General features: G+C 39.4%; 2 protein-coding genes across 3 annotated transcripts in view; both read left to right on the top strand.

The window, feature by feature from the left end:
• Positions 1 to 15,714, top strand: part of LOC146673215 (Fc receptor-like protein 4) — a 93,970-nt gene that overhangs the window by 31,910 nt on the left and 46,346 nt on the right. The window lies entirely within an intron of this gene.
• On the top strand, positions 6,581 to 14,392 carry LOC146673217 (matrix remodeling-associated protein 8-like). Of its 2 annotated transcripts, XM_085401890.1 has the most exons (5): positions 6,581 to 6,868; positions 10,797 to 11,132; positions 11,371 to 11,415; positions 12,650 to 12,979; positions 13,218 to 14,392. In XM_085401890.1, exons 1-5 carry the CDS (start codon positions 6,799 to 6,801, stop codon positions 13,304 to 13,306), a joined length of 870 nt encoding a protein of 289 aa, XP_085258016.1. In that variant the 5' UTR covers positions 6,581 to 6,798; the 3' UTR covers positions 13,307 to 14,392. The 2 variants fall into 2 exon arrangements, with proteins under 2 accessions (XP_085258016.1, XP_085258017.1); XM_085401891.1 differs by lacking the exon at positions 11,371 to 11,415.

Raw genomic sequence — 15,714 nt, 5'->3', positions numbered from 1 at the left:
ATTCAAAGAGCAAAAGAGGTCACAGAGAGTCGGGAAATTATGCAAACTCATTGCCTTAACATAACAAAGTAAAACTTGCTTAAGATAACTAGGTGAGGACGTATTCATTGAAAGTACACAGTACTAAGAATAACCAGATTTTTCTGATTGTGCAATACTAATTTTTTCAGTTTACAAAATTCACGTTTCATGTAATTGAAATCTTTAATTATCTGGTCTAAAGCAAATAATGCTATAGACTATATTTATATGAAATTTGTTTATATTGTGTATATTCACTATATTTGATGTATTTTAACCATACATAGTGCATATTACAGAATGCAATAACCTGCATATGTGTAAAAAATGGCTTTGATTTTGCAACCCCATTTGATATCCTAAGAAAATTTCTCTATATCCGCCCCTGACTGTAAGAAAGCCATTAGACCTGACAGCAGACTGATCACAAACACACCTCAAAGCTGTGACTGACACTGGAATTGAGTCGGAGCTCAAATCTACTTTTCTTGATTTCACAACTGCACTCTTCAAACACTCCTCCATCTTGTGTAAAAGTAAAAGTGAAACCAATAAGACTACTGAGCTCATCCTCCATCTTGTCTAAAAGTGAAAGTGTAACTACTAAGCTTATCCTCCATTTTATTATATTTAATTACAGGACAAAAAAAATGATAGAAAAAAATTAAGGAAAACAGGAATAGAGCCAGAGGTATTTGAATGTGATACTAAAGAAAACCCATCATTCTGGTCCATGATGCTTCCATCTTTGTTAATCAGTGCATTGTTCCTGCTGGCATCTCTGGCATTGATGGTGTCCAGTTCCTGGACAGTTTTCCAAGAGATGTAATCACTTCAGCATTACTGAGGTTGGCCATGTGCTCTCCGCCCATTTATATGTGTGCAGAACAGCAACCTTCACTTCAAACAAAGCCCTAAACTCAACCTGATTGATCCAACAGAAACACATCATCTTCTCAAAAAGTTGCCAGAAGCCATCAAACAGACACAAGAGTTATGAAGGCAGCATATATAAATAATCACCTGTTCTGGAAGTATCTTTATGACTCTGTTGTTGTTACTATACCTAAAAGGCAGCTTTTCCTTCCCACTCTTGACAAAGTGCTTGTTCATAGGGGGTCATCTAAATTTTGAGGTTTTCTCTGTTTTATTGTAGGTTTTTCTTTACCTTACAATATAAAGCATCTTCAGGATTTAAACTGAGATATATTGTAACTTGAGTGAAGAGACCGACTGCACGTTTTGTATGTTTTGCCTTCGTATGACCACTAGAGGGAGATGTTGGGACTAGTATGAATGCACCTTGATTGACAGTTGATCAACAGTTGCAAAGTTTTTTGAAATCTTTTAAAAGCTTAATTACTTTGGTGCAATTATAATAAATACCAACTATTATTGAAAAAAAGTGTATTTTTTGCAGTTCATTTTTTCTGCCCTACTTTTCATGTCATGACAAGTTTTGCATGCACTCTGCAGCATTATATCATTTTGTATTAATATTTAGTGTACGCACCTAAAACCTACCACCACCATTGTGGTGGTGATGCAGTATTTAAATGCTAATAATCTAGATTTAGTATATTATATATGCCCATCTTTAATTTACTGAAATAGAGTGGTATTGCCAAAATCAATAGGTCAGCTGGACTCAAACACAGCACATGGAAAATAGGTTTAGTGAGTTCATTTACAGTGAATGAAGAAGTTAAAGTATTTGCTAATGATGGTCTGTTTGAAACTCCAGCCTGTGTGTCAACAAAAACCTAACTGCTCCAGAAGCACTGTGTCGAGGTATGATCTGAATAGTCACACAATCAGTGAAGTCTGAAGCTTCATTTGGTTCATCACTGCTTCGTCACCTGATTCAGTGGTTTATAAGGAAGTAAATCATTGGCAGGATTTGTGCTTGTTGCTGTGATTTTGCTGAGATAGAGAACGAGTGTGAGACATGGAGGCAGTGGAAATTTCGACTTTATTATCAAAATGATCAACAATATTTAATTTTTTTGTAATATGTCTCCAATACTACTTTTCAATATGTACTTTTGTTATAATGCATGTATGATCCTCCTACCATCAAATGTAACATGTCACAATCCTGTGGACTTTCAACTTCCTTACAAGTAAGAGACTTTCAAATTCCTCAGCACTGACATCAGTGAGGATCTCACTAACCCATAACACACAGCATCATCAAAAATGCTCAATAATGACTCTTTGTCATGTTCCTATGTCTGTGGACTCTGTGTTTATGCTTAAGTTTATTAATATTCTGTGGTTTTGTTTATTTTGGGTTGTTTGTGATTATCCCTAGTGTTTTGTGTCCTCTGTGCTCTCCTGTTCCATGTTTCAAGTTCCTATTTTCTGTCTCCTCAGTCTGTGTGAAGTTTGTGGCAATCGTGGCTCAAGAGTTGGGCGTTCGTCTTGTAAGGTTGCCGGTTCGAGCCCGGCTCCGACAGTCTCGGTCGTTGTGTCCTTGGGCAAGACACTTCACCCGTTGCCTACTGGTGGTGGTCAGAGGGCCCGGTGGCGCCAGTGTCCGGCAGCTTCGCCTCTGTCAGTGCGCCCCAGGGTGGCTGTGGCTACAATGTAGCTTGCCATCACCAGTGTGTGAATGTGTGTGTGACTGGGTGGATGATTGTGTATAGTGTAAATGCTTTGGGGTGCTTAGATAAAATGGTAAATGGCCTGTATTTATATAGCGCTTTACTAGTCCCTAAGGACCCCAAAGTGCTTTACATATCCAGTCTTGCTGAAGGACACAACGACCGAGACTGTCCAAGTCGGGGCTCGAACCTGCAACCTTCCGATTACAAGGCGAACTCCCAACTCTTGAGCCACGATCGCCCAGGACCAAGTAGGACCAAGTAAAGCGCTATACAAATACGGTATGGTACAAATGGTAAAAGACCATTTACCATTTGCGTCTTTAGAGCTCAGTCGGTGTGTTTCCTGTTTTATTTTGAAGGTTCATCTGTCTTGTCAGTGTTTCTACAGGGAGTGCAGAATTATTAGGCAAGTTGTATTTTTGAGGAATAATTTTATTATTGAACAACAACCATGTTCTCAATGAACCCAAAAAACTCATTAATATCAAAGCTGAATGTTTTTGGAAGTAGTTTTTAGTTTGTTTTTAGTTTTAGCTATTTTAGGGGGATATCTGTGTGTGCAGGTGACTATTACTGTGCATAATTATTAGGCAACTCAACAAAAAACAAATATATACCCATTTCAATTATTTATTTTTACCAGTGAAACCAATATAACATCTCCACATTCACAAATATACATTTCTGACATTCAAAAACAAAAGAAAAACAAATCAGCGACCAATATAGCCACCTTTCTTTGCAAGGACACTCAAAAGCCTGCCATCCATGGATTCTGTCAGTGTTTTGATCTGTTCACCATCAACATTGTGTGCAGCAGCAACCACAGCCTCCCAGACACTGTTCAGAGAGGTGTACTGTTTTCCCTCCTTGTAAATCTCACATTTGATGATGGACCACAGGTTCTCAATGGGGTTCAGATCAGGTGAACAAGGAGGCCATGTCATTAGTTTTTCTTCTTTTATACCCTTTCTTGCCAGCCACGCTGTGGAGTACTTGGACGCGTGTGATGGAGCATTGTCCTGCATGAAATTCATGTTTTTCTTGAAGGATGCAGACTTCTTCCTGTACCACTGCTTGAAGAAGGTGTCTTCCAGAAACTGGCAGTAGGACTGGGAGTTGAGCTTGACTCCATCCTCAACCCGAAAAGGCCCCACAAGCTCATCTTTGATGATACCAGCCCAAACCAGTACTCCACCTCCACCTTGCTGGCGTCTGAGTCGGACTGGAGCTCTCTGCCCTTTACCAATCCAGCCACGGGCCCATCCATCTGGCCCATCAAGACTCACTCTCATTTCATCAGTCCATAAAACCTTAGAAAAATCAGTCTTGAGATATTTCTTGGCCCAGTCTTGACGTTTCAGCTTGTGTGTCTTGTTCAGTGGTGGTCGTCTTTCAGCCTTTCTTACCTTGGCCATGTCTCTGAGTATTGCACACCTTGTGCTTTTGGGCACTCCAGTGATGTTGCAGCTCTGAAATATGGCCAAACTGGTGGCAAGTGGCATCTTGGCAGCTGCACACTTGACTTTTCTCAGTTCATGGGCAGTTATTTTGCGCCTTGGTTTTTCCACACGCTTCTTGCGACCCTGTTGACTATTTTGAATGAAACGCTTGATTGTTCGATGATCACGCTTCAGAAGCTTTGCAATTTTGAGACTGCTGCATCCCTCTGCAAGATATCTCACTGTTTTTGACTTTTCTGAGCCTGTCAAGTCCTTCTTTTGACCCATTTTGCCAAAGGAAAGGACGTTGCCTAATAATTATGCACACCTGATATAGGGTGTTGATGTCATTAGACCACACCCCTTCTCATTACAGAGATGCACATCACCTAATATGCTTAATTGGTAGTAGGCTTTCGAGCCTATACAGCTTGGAGTAAGACAACATGCATGAAGAGGATGATGTGGACAAAATACTCATTTGCCTAATAATTCTGCACTCCCTGTAGTTTTGCTTCCCCTTGTCTCATTATGTCCAATTAATCCCAGCTGTGTCTGCCTCCTGTTTCCCTGATTGTCCTGTTTATATTTAAGCCCTGTGTTTTCTTGTGTGTGTTGTTGGTTTGTCTGTGTTACCTCCCTGCGTCACTCTGCGTTCATCCATGCTGTTCTCCCTGCTGTTCTCCCTGCTCATTGTCCTTCATGTTTTCTCTGCTCCCTCGTGTTCTGGTTTGTTGTTTAGTTTTCCCAGTTTAGGTTATGTCTAAGTTTTGTCTTTTCAGCACCCCCGCTTGTGTGTTTCACTCTCCACCAATAAAAGCTCACTCATATCAGCAGTGCCTGCGTCTTGGGTCCTCCATTCACAACTCACATGGCTTGTCTGCCAAACCATGACACTCTTCTTCCTAAGGAAGCTGAGAAAATTTGGATTAACCTCCAAACTGCTCAGTGCTTTTACAAATTCACAGTGGAGAGTATCCTGACAAACTGCACGGGAACTGCACCACTCAGGACAGGAAGGCTCTCCAGCATGTCATTAAAATGGCATAACTCATCTATGGAGTGCGCCTCCCAGCACTACAGGACATCTACAACACTCAGGTCAGGAAAAGGACACATAACATCATCAAGGACAGCACACACACATACTGTTGACACTCCTGCCATCTGGCAGATGCTCCGGGAGTGTGAAAGCGAGAACAACTAGATTAAAAAACAGTTACTGTCCACAGGCCATCAGGCTACTGCATCACTGACTATTACGGAATTGTAATTATCCATAACTGTAGATTTTCAATTTTGTACATTTATACACAACATAATAAAACTGTAATTAGTCATCCTTAGATAGTTAGATAGTTTTTTTGTTAATTTATGTTGTAATTTATGTTAGGTCAGTCTGTCTTGTCTCTGCTAGCCAGCTAACTAGGCCTCTTAGTTAGCTAGTTTAGAGTTTTTCTGTTAAATTATGTTGTAAATTTATGTTGCATGTAGCACCTTGGTTCCTGGAGGAACGTTGTTTCGCCTCACTGTGTACTGTTAAACTGTATATGGTTGAAGTGACAATAAAGCCAACTTGACTTGACTTGACTTGAATTACCCTTATTCTGTAAATGTAAAATTCTGCACATGTATATTAACCTGTAAATTTGCAATTTGTGTACATATCTCTACATATACACCTTAATATTGCATACTTTGTATATATTATCACTGTGACAGTGTTGCAACTACTAGTACTTTAAATTCTGATTACACCCACGCACTGTTTTACTTATTTAGTTGTGTGAAGGGAACCTGCAAAATAAGAATTCCATTGCTATTGTAACCTATTGTGTTTTGTGGAGTACATGACAATAAACTTCTTGAATCTTGGAGAGCAAATGAAGCTTTCTGTAGCTTGTATTGAAAAAAGATCCATTACTGGAAGCTTTTATTTTTGGTGACATCTGGTGGCCAAACATATAAAAAGCAACTTGAATCTTAAACTTTAAATGAACTGCTTCATAACTCAGCTCTGCCCACTCTACAGAGCTAAGTTGCCAGCTCTTCTGTTTGATATCATGTGGCATTTCTGTGAGACATCAGAGTACCGTTGTGGTGCTTTGAACATTTGGTTTTTGTTTTTCTGTTTTTTTGAATGAAAAAATACATGTTATGTATATTTGATTAATAAATAATTTGATAAATGGATATGCTTAAACATGTGCCTTTTCTTGCGACTTATTGATTTTGTAAAATAATAATAATAATGATAATAACAAAGTACAAAACAGTTTTATAATATGTTGGGAGTATGCTTTTGTTGGGAGGGCCCTGTCTCCACATGAGTATGTTATGAACTGTTTTTAGTGGTATTTTTATTTTTATTTAGCAAAGTATCCTCTCTTCCTGGCTCAGTGTCTCTAATTATGTCGCACACTTGTTTCCAGTCTCTCGCACAAATCACCAAAACACAGCACAAAGCCCACCAATGAGTCACTTCCTTATAAACCACCACATCAGGTACAGAGGCAGTACTGACGAAGGCTGTTGAGGTCGCTGACTCTTCAAATCGATCGTCACTACTTAAGAAACGAGTTGGACATTTTGGCATCGAGCGAGTAAAACTTTATTCCCGTGTAGTCAGGTTTAAACTCGGGTTCTGTTATTCAGTGAAAATACAAACAGACTCAGACATTTTGAAAAATGAAAGTGTCGGATCATCTGAACTCGAGAACAAGGAAATGTCTACTGTAACTGCGTCACTCTGCTCCACTTTGATGTTTGTCGGTGTCTTCGTGTTTGTCTCTACAGGTGAGGTTTAAAACACTTAAAAACACTTTGGGGGGAGAATTGGTAACATGTCAACCAGATCGACAGTCCATTATCTTCTCTAATCATTAATTTTAGATTGATTCGGTTTGTCTGGGATACGGCTGATATACTAGGCTGGGTGGAGTCGATGTGGATTTAACGTCTATTAACTGTAATCCAGCTGTGACAGAGACAAAGAAGTGTAATGTGTGTGTCAGTGTGGTGTGTTGTAGTGTCAGGAGTCAGTGTACAGCTACAAAGCTTTTTATTCAGTGTATACAAACAGCTGTAGCTACATAAAGGCAGCATGCAGAGATTCACATTGTCTTATAATGAGAGGGCTCAACTGGTTAGTCACACTCTAGATCTTGTTTTAACTCAGTGGTTCCCAAACTTTTTTTGCTGGGCCCTTCCAATCCCCCCGCCAATAAAAAAAGTGGTATCAGTAGCGGTTTTTGATACGGGCGACACGGGCGGTTGCCCGGGGCGGTATCGTGGTGGGGGGCGGCATCACGGCATCGGCAAAAAAAATAAAAATAAAAAATTGCTCGTACTCATGCTGCCCCGACATCAGCCAGCGCATACTGGGGATGTCATAGGCACCGATCTGTTTTCTATCGCCCATTTGCTGGGATTAAGGGCGCCCTCCGTTTGCGAGGTGCGCCTGCTGCTTGCTGCACTGGGAGGAGAGGGCGGGGCGGAGCGGCGGGGGATTCTCTGGCTGGCTGGAGCAGCATCTAATAACCAACTCGCAAAATAAAAAAAATAAAACAAAAACAAAACAACAAACACAAAAACACCAGACATCATGATACAGACTTATAATTTGCACCGATGTTTTTTCAAAATTCTATACACGAAAAGTGAGCGCGAGAGCCCTCGGTGCGCCTGCTCGCTGCTGAAGTCAAAGTAAACTTTATTGTCATCTCCGCTACAGTCCAGTATATAGAGAGTCGAGACGACGAGGCTCCAGTTACAGCAGTGCAAGTAAACAAACAATAAATATAAGAAGAATAAGAAAATAAATATACACTTTAGGACTCGGGGTAAAGGGATCAATAACAATTTAAAATTTATAATTTACAGTTTGATGATTTAAAGTCTCACACAACCCGTCGAAAGAGGAGGGGGGCGGCTGCTTCCGAATAGAGCACATTTCATTCATAATGTTGTAAATCCAAGCCCATTATGTATTCATGATTTGAGTCCTGGGTTGTGTGAAATCCCAGAAATAAACCCTAGACAAAGTGAATCTGTGAATTAAGGTGTAGGTGTGTTAGATTATGTTGTGGCGATCCTCGAGTTGGGGAATTTGTGTTCATATTGGAGTGCAAAATTAAAACCGATGTAAGATGGACAAGAAAAGTTCAAAGCCATCAGGTCCCCAGTTTAGAAAAAATAGAAAAGAAGAGGAGGAGAAACGAGCAAAAGATGCAGGTAAGAAGATTTGTCATTGGATAATGGCAGGTCATCCTGAAACAATCAGAATACTTTATTAATCCCTAAGGAAATAATGTGGGTTACAGTTGCTCCAAGAAGAAATGGTAAAAATAGCAACAGTAACAGACTAAACTCCAAACAATACATTATGTTACAGATTTTAATATTAATTAGTCATTGTCAGTTGTTGATTTGTCCTGTTCTCATTGTGTATGACGAATTATGATGTCTGTTTGGTAGCCATTTGCATACTATGCATACTCGCTCTCTTCATATGTGTGTGTGTGTTTCTCTGGCGAAATTCAGTATGGTTCCTACAACAGTTTTATGCTAATATATAATCCTTAATATGTTTTGTGTGTGTGTGGGGAGGGGGAGGGGGGGTGGGGGCGCCAGAGGGAGTGTTCGCCCGGGGCGCCAAACAGGCTAGGACCGCCACTGAGTGGTATCATGCTATCTCTAATTCGAATCACTGAAAACTGAGATATTTTAGAACTTCTTTTTGCGTTTATGTGTGGACGAGGAATACAGTTCGCCTGGCAACGTTAAAGTTATGTGGCTTTTTTCACGTCACACTGTGCGCCACGTTATTGTTTACATGAGATGAATTTCTACAATAAATACTGTTACTGTTAATCTTACTATCTTCACTTTTTACAGTGTGTGTATATCTTACATATACACACGCAATTGGTGTAATTATTTTACTTGTAGTTGTTTTTTTCCTGTGTAATAATATTCAACATTGCTATCAATATATCTTCAAAAATGTCTCTCTGTGCAAAATAGGTTTAAAAACATAAACAACTGTGGGATACTGTTTGTCTGTGATTTGGAGAGCCCAGTGCGTGCTCCTCACACTAATTCTGTCGCAGAGACCTACCTTGCTACTTGTGCAGGTGAAGCCAAAGGGAAGATATGCTAGCAGTGTCCAAGCATATGGAACGCCAGGACTAACATAATGAATTAATTAAATACACCATTAAGTAATTAATTAAATGTGGCAATAATTAAATAAAATTGGAAATAATTAATTAAAATGGGAAATAAATAATTAAATAAATATTTTTGAAATATTTACTTAATTAATAATTATTGACACATTTAAATAATTATTTAATGGTGTATTTCACTCATTTTGGCACATTTGACTCCTTCAAGTCTCACCATGAATTACATTTTATCTGTCAATCCCACAGATAAAATAAATTCGGAGATGACTGCCCAGCCTGTGGAATGCCAGGAGTGCCATAATGAATGAATTAAGTACACCATTAAATAATTCATTAAATGTAGCAATAATTCATTAAAATAGGAAATAAATAAATAAATAGTTAAATGTGTCAATAATTAATTAATTAATTAAATGTGTCAAATGTTTTTTTTTATTATTATTATTATTTATATTTATACCTGAACGCTACCCCAACAGAGGTTGATTAGCTTGTTAATGTTGCTTGTTAACCACTGAACGACACAGGAAATCATTCCTGCCTGTGGCCATCTCCCTGTACAACGCATCCACTTAACACACTGTTTGCTGCTACAACTACACATGTTTCTTTTCCAAATATTTATTTATAAGTGACTTATGTATGTATGTATGTATATATATGTATATATTGTACTATTCTTAGTTAGCGTATTGTCTGTCTTGTCTTAATGTTGGTTTAAAATGGAGCACTGTAACAAAAAATAATTTCTGATTCTGATTCTGATTCTGATTTAATGAGTTTACCTCCTCACTACGTACGACTCTGCATACTGTAGCCCTTGTGAAAAATACACTCAACAAAAATATAAACGCAACACCTTTGTTACTGCTCCCATTCCCCATGGGATGGACGTAGAGACCTAAAATTCATTCCAGATACACAATATAACCATCCCTCCCAAACAGTGGTCACAAATCAGTCCAAATGTGTGGTAGTGGGCACATCTGCCATATTGAGATAATCCATCCCACCTCACAGGTGTGCCACATCAGGATGCTGATCTGACATCATGAGTAGTGCACAGGTGTACCTCAGACTGCCCACAACAAAAGGCCACCCTGGAATGTGCAGTTTTAACACCATTAATTGTATTTATGAGCTGAAGCAATTCATCTCATGCTCGTGTTGTTTCTTGAGCAACATAATAATTTTAAAACTTCCTGCAATTAATTGAAGGAATTATTACAGGATTCTGTAGCAGATCAGCTGTTTTTTTATGTTGGACATGTTGGACATAGTGGTCATCTTGGAATGTTGTTACCAATTTGTAATTTCAAATGACTGATGAGATTTTTCACATGATTGAAACCAGAGGGACAGAGACAGCGATTTGGGTGATTTCTATTCACATTTGAAATATTTTATACTCTAATTCAAATCTTAAACAAAAAACATTATAGTTATAGTTATATTTAAAGTAAATCATTCTGATGGTAACTATAACTATAACTTTGACCCTTAAATTCTCTGCTCTGTGTTGTTTCCTCTTTCAGAGCAGAAAATCATCACAGCTGAGTCTGGACAGGACGTCACTCTGACATGTCGAGCTCCAAACAACAACAAGATCAAATTTGTACATTGGAGCAGAGATGACTTGATGTCAGGCTATGTATTTTTGTACCAGGATGGTCTCCCTGATTCAACACACCAGCATCCATCTTTTAAGAACCGGGTGGATCTGCAGGACAGACAGATGAAGGATGGAGACGTGTCTTTGATTCTGAAGGATGTGATGATTAATGACACTGGAACATATGAGTGTCGTTTCTTCATGGAACAAACAGGCTTATGGCACTTCAGCAGCATCTACCTGAGTGTTGATCCTCCAGGTGAGTGAGTAGAGTTGAGTGTGTGTGTGATCAGAGGTGAAGCTGCTTCCTGGTTGTTGATGTTTGTTTCTAAAGATGTTGTTGATGAGACTTTGTAGAAAGCAGCTGGTCTGAGTGATGTGATCAGAGTGCAGTAGATAATGTCTGACAGCAGTTTGAAGAGGAAATGGATTCTGTTCTGTTCTTCACTCATCACCTACCTGACAGCTGACACCTCACACCTGTTTCTCACCTGCAGGTCAGCCAGGAGGATCTGTTGGAGTGATTGTTGTTGTTCCTCCAGGTGAGTGAGTAGAGTTGAGTGTGTGTGTGATCAGAGGTGAAGCTGCTTCCTGGTTGTTGATGTTTGTTTGTTGTATGGATGAGCTGGTGGATGTCAGAGGTAGACAGATGTTTCTCCAGCTGTTGTCTTTGTGGCTGGTAGTCTAGAGTTGTAGAGCAGCATTGTTTGGTTAGAGCAGAAACAAAGACATTTATGAATCCGTCTCTTCTTCTCTTGCTCTCTAACTCGTCTGTAAACATGTGTGGGGAAACTCAATGTTAAAGCCTACAGCTGGAGGGGGAGGGGAGGGGTGAAGCTGGTGGTTGTGAGTCTGTGAAAGTGAATCCTGCCGGTGCCATAGCTGGTGAAAACGTACTTAGTGCAGACACAAAACGTCCATCAGCTTCAAAGTGTGTCAGAAAAATGTCCACATGGTGACTGATGGATGAGAGAGGTCCCATTGTTGTTGTTGTGCACAAATCATTGAACAACACAAACACTTAGAGCTGCTTTCAGTGCTGCCTGTTTTGTTACTGCACACATTTCTGATGGTCCTACAGTCCAACGTAGCAAACGTCTCCCTGAAGCCTCTTCTTAGAGACCAAAGGTTGGATCAGAGCGAGCAGCTGAAAGGACACATCTATGAATGCAGTCAGACACTTTCTCACAACCTCACACTTCATCTGATCACATTTAGACTCAGGTTCAGGTTCAGTTAGTCACTGAAAGTACAGAATCACACATTTATAATAATCTAACATGACTAGAATTTAATAACCTAGCACTGTGCTGTTTTGCTCTGTTTGACTTTGGTATTTGTTTCTTCAGGTGAGATTAAGTAGTTATAGAAAGTGTCCATCAGAGATAAAGAGGAGTAAGTAGTTTTCATCAGGTTATATGTTGATTATGTTACTACTGATTCAGATAGGTTTCAATATCAGATCATCATCATTTTGGCAAAAAGTTCTCAGCTGTCTCTATGTAGCTCAATCTGATTGACTGCTGTAGAAGTGAACATTTAAATAGCTGGTGGATGTTCAGAGGTTCATTAAATCCAACATGACTAAAAACTCAAATGTCAAAGGAAATAAGCAAAATATTTAAAGTCAATCATTCTGATCATAATTGTAATTGTAATTAAAAGATCATCATCTAATAACAGAAGACAACCTTTTATTGTGTGTTTCTGATTGGCTGCGTGAACAGTTGTACTTTGACCTTTAACCTCTCTGCTCTGTGTTGTTTCCTCTTTCAGACCAAAAAATCATCACAGCTGAGTCTGGACAGGACGTCACTCTGACATGTCGAGCTCCAAACAACAACATCATAGTTTTAAAGTGGAGCAGAGCTGACCTGGGAGATGAATATGTGCTTTTGTACCAGAAAGGACAGTTTGTTCCAGACAGTCAGCATCCATCTTTTAAGAACCGGGTGGATCTGCAGGACAGACAGATGAAGGATGGAGACGTGTCTTTGATTCTGAAGGATGTGATGATTAATGACACTGGAACATACAAGTGCCTTTACACGAACAATGGACCTTTGTGGAAACTCAGCATCATCCACCTTCATGTTGTTCCTCCAGGTGAGTGAGTAGAGTTGAGTGTGTGTGTGATCAGAGGTGAAGCTGCTTCCTGGTTGTTGATGTTTGTTTCTAAAGATGTTGTTGATGAGACTTTGTAGAAAGCAGCTGGTCTGAGTGATGTGATCAGAGTGCAGTAGATAATGTCTGACAGCAGTTTGAAGAGGAAATGGATTCTGTTCTGTTCTTCACTCATCACCTACCTGACAGCTGACACCTCACACCTGTTTCTCACCTGCAGGTCAGACAGGAGGACAAGAGAAGGATGGAGGGAAGGAGGATGGACCTCTTGTACTGCTGTGCTTCTTGTTGCTGCTGTCGTTTTCTTAATCTACAGTAAAATATACAAAAGGCTCAGTATTCTGTTGGTTAACTCATTACTTGTTTGGTTGAGTTTATGAAAATATTATTATATATATATATATATATATATATATTAAATATTATATTATATTAAAATATGTTTCTTACACGTGCATCATGAGACTGATGCCAAAAGCACCGAGGTCTCTGCTTTTTTTTATTAGATAACAAATTCATCTTCATTCATTTTTCACTGGATCAATTAACACCATTTAAGACAGTATTAAAAACTAAACCTTAGCTTAAATTGTTATGGTTAAAGTGTTACAGCACAGCTTCTTTACACTGTGCAAAAATTCAATTTATTAATTGTTTAATATTGTCAAATACCCTACACGTTTCGTCTTTCTGTTCAGCAGCTGTTTGTAAGATCAAAGTTGTTCTGCGAGGATTGAGCTGCACAAACTGTTGCTCAGGTAGAGATCTGCTGTTACAGAATAATTAGAGTCACTGACTAAATCAAATGACATGACAAACTCTGTGTAAAATAATCTGAACAACATAGCTGTTAGGATGCCTGGGTCGTTGACCCAGGGTTTTTGAGTTTATTATATTATTTATACTTTCTAGTCTTTGGTTTCTTTGAGTTCTGTCTTATGGTTTATGTCTGTCTTCTCTAGTTGTTCTGTCTCCCCTGTCACCTGTATCCCCTTGTCTAGTTCGCGTCTCTGTGTATCCTTAGTTCCTATATCCCCGTGTCCAGTCAGTGTTTGTGTCTGCCCTGGTCCCACGTCTCTGTTCCCTCTGTAGTGCCTGCATGTGAGTCTGTGTCTTTGTTCAGTCTGTGTTATGCGTTTCCTGTTTTACTTTGAAGGTCTGTGTCTTATCTCGGTGTGTTCAGTTTACGCTTCTTTGGTCTTGTCAGTTCTGATTTGCCCCAGCTGTGTTTCCCTCCTGTTACTCATTCCCTGATTGCTCCCTCTGTGTATTTAAGCCCTGTGTTTCTCTGTGTCCGTGTCGCGATCTACCGTTTATTTTGCTGTGTGTTTTGCCAGTCCACCGGTGTTAGTTTATTTTGAGTTTTTTCCAGTTATGTTATGTTTGCGTTCAGCATTAAAGCTGTTTTGGTTTAAGTTTGTCTCTGGAGTTTGCATCTTGGGTCCTATCCCTGTCCGCACACAGCCGTCACCTAACAATAGCAAATACTGTGAATTATAGGGAATCAATAATCAGAGTGTGAAGGATGCGCTGATCTGCTACAGTTGAAAGACATCTCAAACAAATTTTGTTACTTAAAATTAAATAAGGTAGAGCTCTTTTCCGTTGGCATGTTTTTGGGTTTTGTCCCACTTAATATTGTTCCCTTCTCTTGATGTTACATATTTGTTGCTGTAAAGTTTAGTAATATTATTAATGTATTATCAGTAGTGATGGGAACGGCCTTACAAGTAACGTTGTTACAAACGGCGTTACTTTTTTCAGAAACGAGTAATCTAACTAATTACTATTCCTATCGTTACAATGCTGTTACAGTTACTAACAAGAAAATGCGGTCTGTTACTATTTTTCAACAAACAGACGGTTTAAAGCTGTGTTCAGATTACCGCAGTTTATATCAGCTGCACAGAAGTAGCTGTAAGTAATCTGGACAGCTTAAGCAGCTGCGCGCACTCCCGCGGACGGTAACCACAATCACTGTCTAGCACAACACCTGGAGCTAAGGGGGCAAAACAATCGCTTGAGTGCTGCTGTTTGACTGAGGAAGAATAAAGTATTCATGGTAAGCCAATCACGTGACCACTTAAAGACAAAGCAACAAGGTGATATATACCAGTTTTTAAATTGTGTTGATAGGCCACGTAAAACCAGAGTCATGATAAACAATATATTAGCGGCGTTTTTTCCTCAATTGTTCCGTCACGTGTACTGTCTAAAGAAAGCGCTAGCAAGACCTCTCTGCTTATGAGCAAAAAACAAAACAGGGGAAGTTTTAAGAGTGACGGCAAGAGAGAGAGAGAGAGAGTTTTTATTATTTTACATTTACAATTTTTTTTCCTGGGGACCCTGTGACACCCCATTGAAGAGCCGTAGGCTGTGGATCTCTTAAGATCTCAGTGTTGGGTTTGTAAGGCCGTGTTACTCCTAAATGTGTGTCTTGTTTAAAGAGAAGATATAAAACAAAGTTCTAAGCTAATCGACCTTAGTGGTCTCCTATTTTTAAAAAGAATCAATAAAGAATCGAATCGTTAAACAGAATCGAAAATGGAATCGGAATTGTGAAAATCTTATCAATACCCATCCCTATCCCCGAGTCATTCTAACTACCAGAAATCTCGAAGCACAGGCCGAGGGGGCGGTGTGGCAGCAATTTTTCACACCAGCCTATTAATTAATGAAAGACCAAGACAGACTTTTAATTCATTTGAAAGCCTGAT

Source organism: Rhamphochromis longiceps, linkage group LG3 (genome assembly GCF_057381845.1).
Source record: "Rhamphochromis longiceps isolate RC_006_pf linkage group LG3, R_longiceps_female_GT1.1, whole genome shotgun sequence".
Classification (NCBI taxonomy): Eukaryota; Metazoa; Chordata; class Actinopteri; order Cichliformes; family Cichlidae; genus Rhamphochromis; species Rhamphochromis longiceps.
Note: the sequence above shows the minus strand (reverse complement) of the source record. Positions and strands in the feature narration are given on the sequence as shown.

Excerpts from the sequence above, each read along its gene's own strand:
- LOC146673217 (XM_085401890.1), top strand. The coding sequence starts at position 6,799 with ATGTCTACTGTAACTGCGTCACTCTGCTCCACTTTGATGTTTGTCGGT. Across the intron at positions 6,869-10,796 it reads CTTCGTGTTTGTCTCTACAG|AGCAGAAAATCATCACAGCT; the intron begins GTGAGGTTTAAA and ends TTCCTCTTTCAG. Across the intron at positions 11,133-11,370 it reads CCTGAGTGTTGATCCTCCAG|GTCAGCCAGGAGGATCTGTT; the intron begins GTGAGTGAGTAG and ends TCTCACCTGCAG.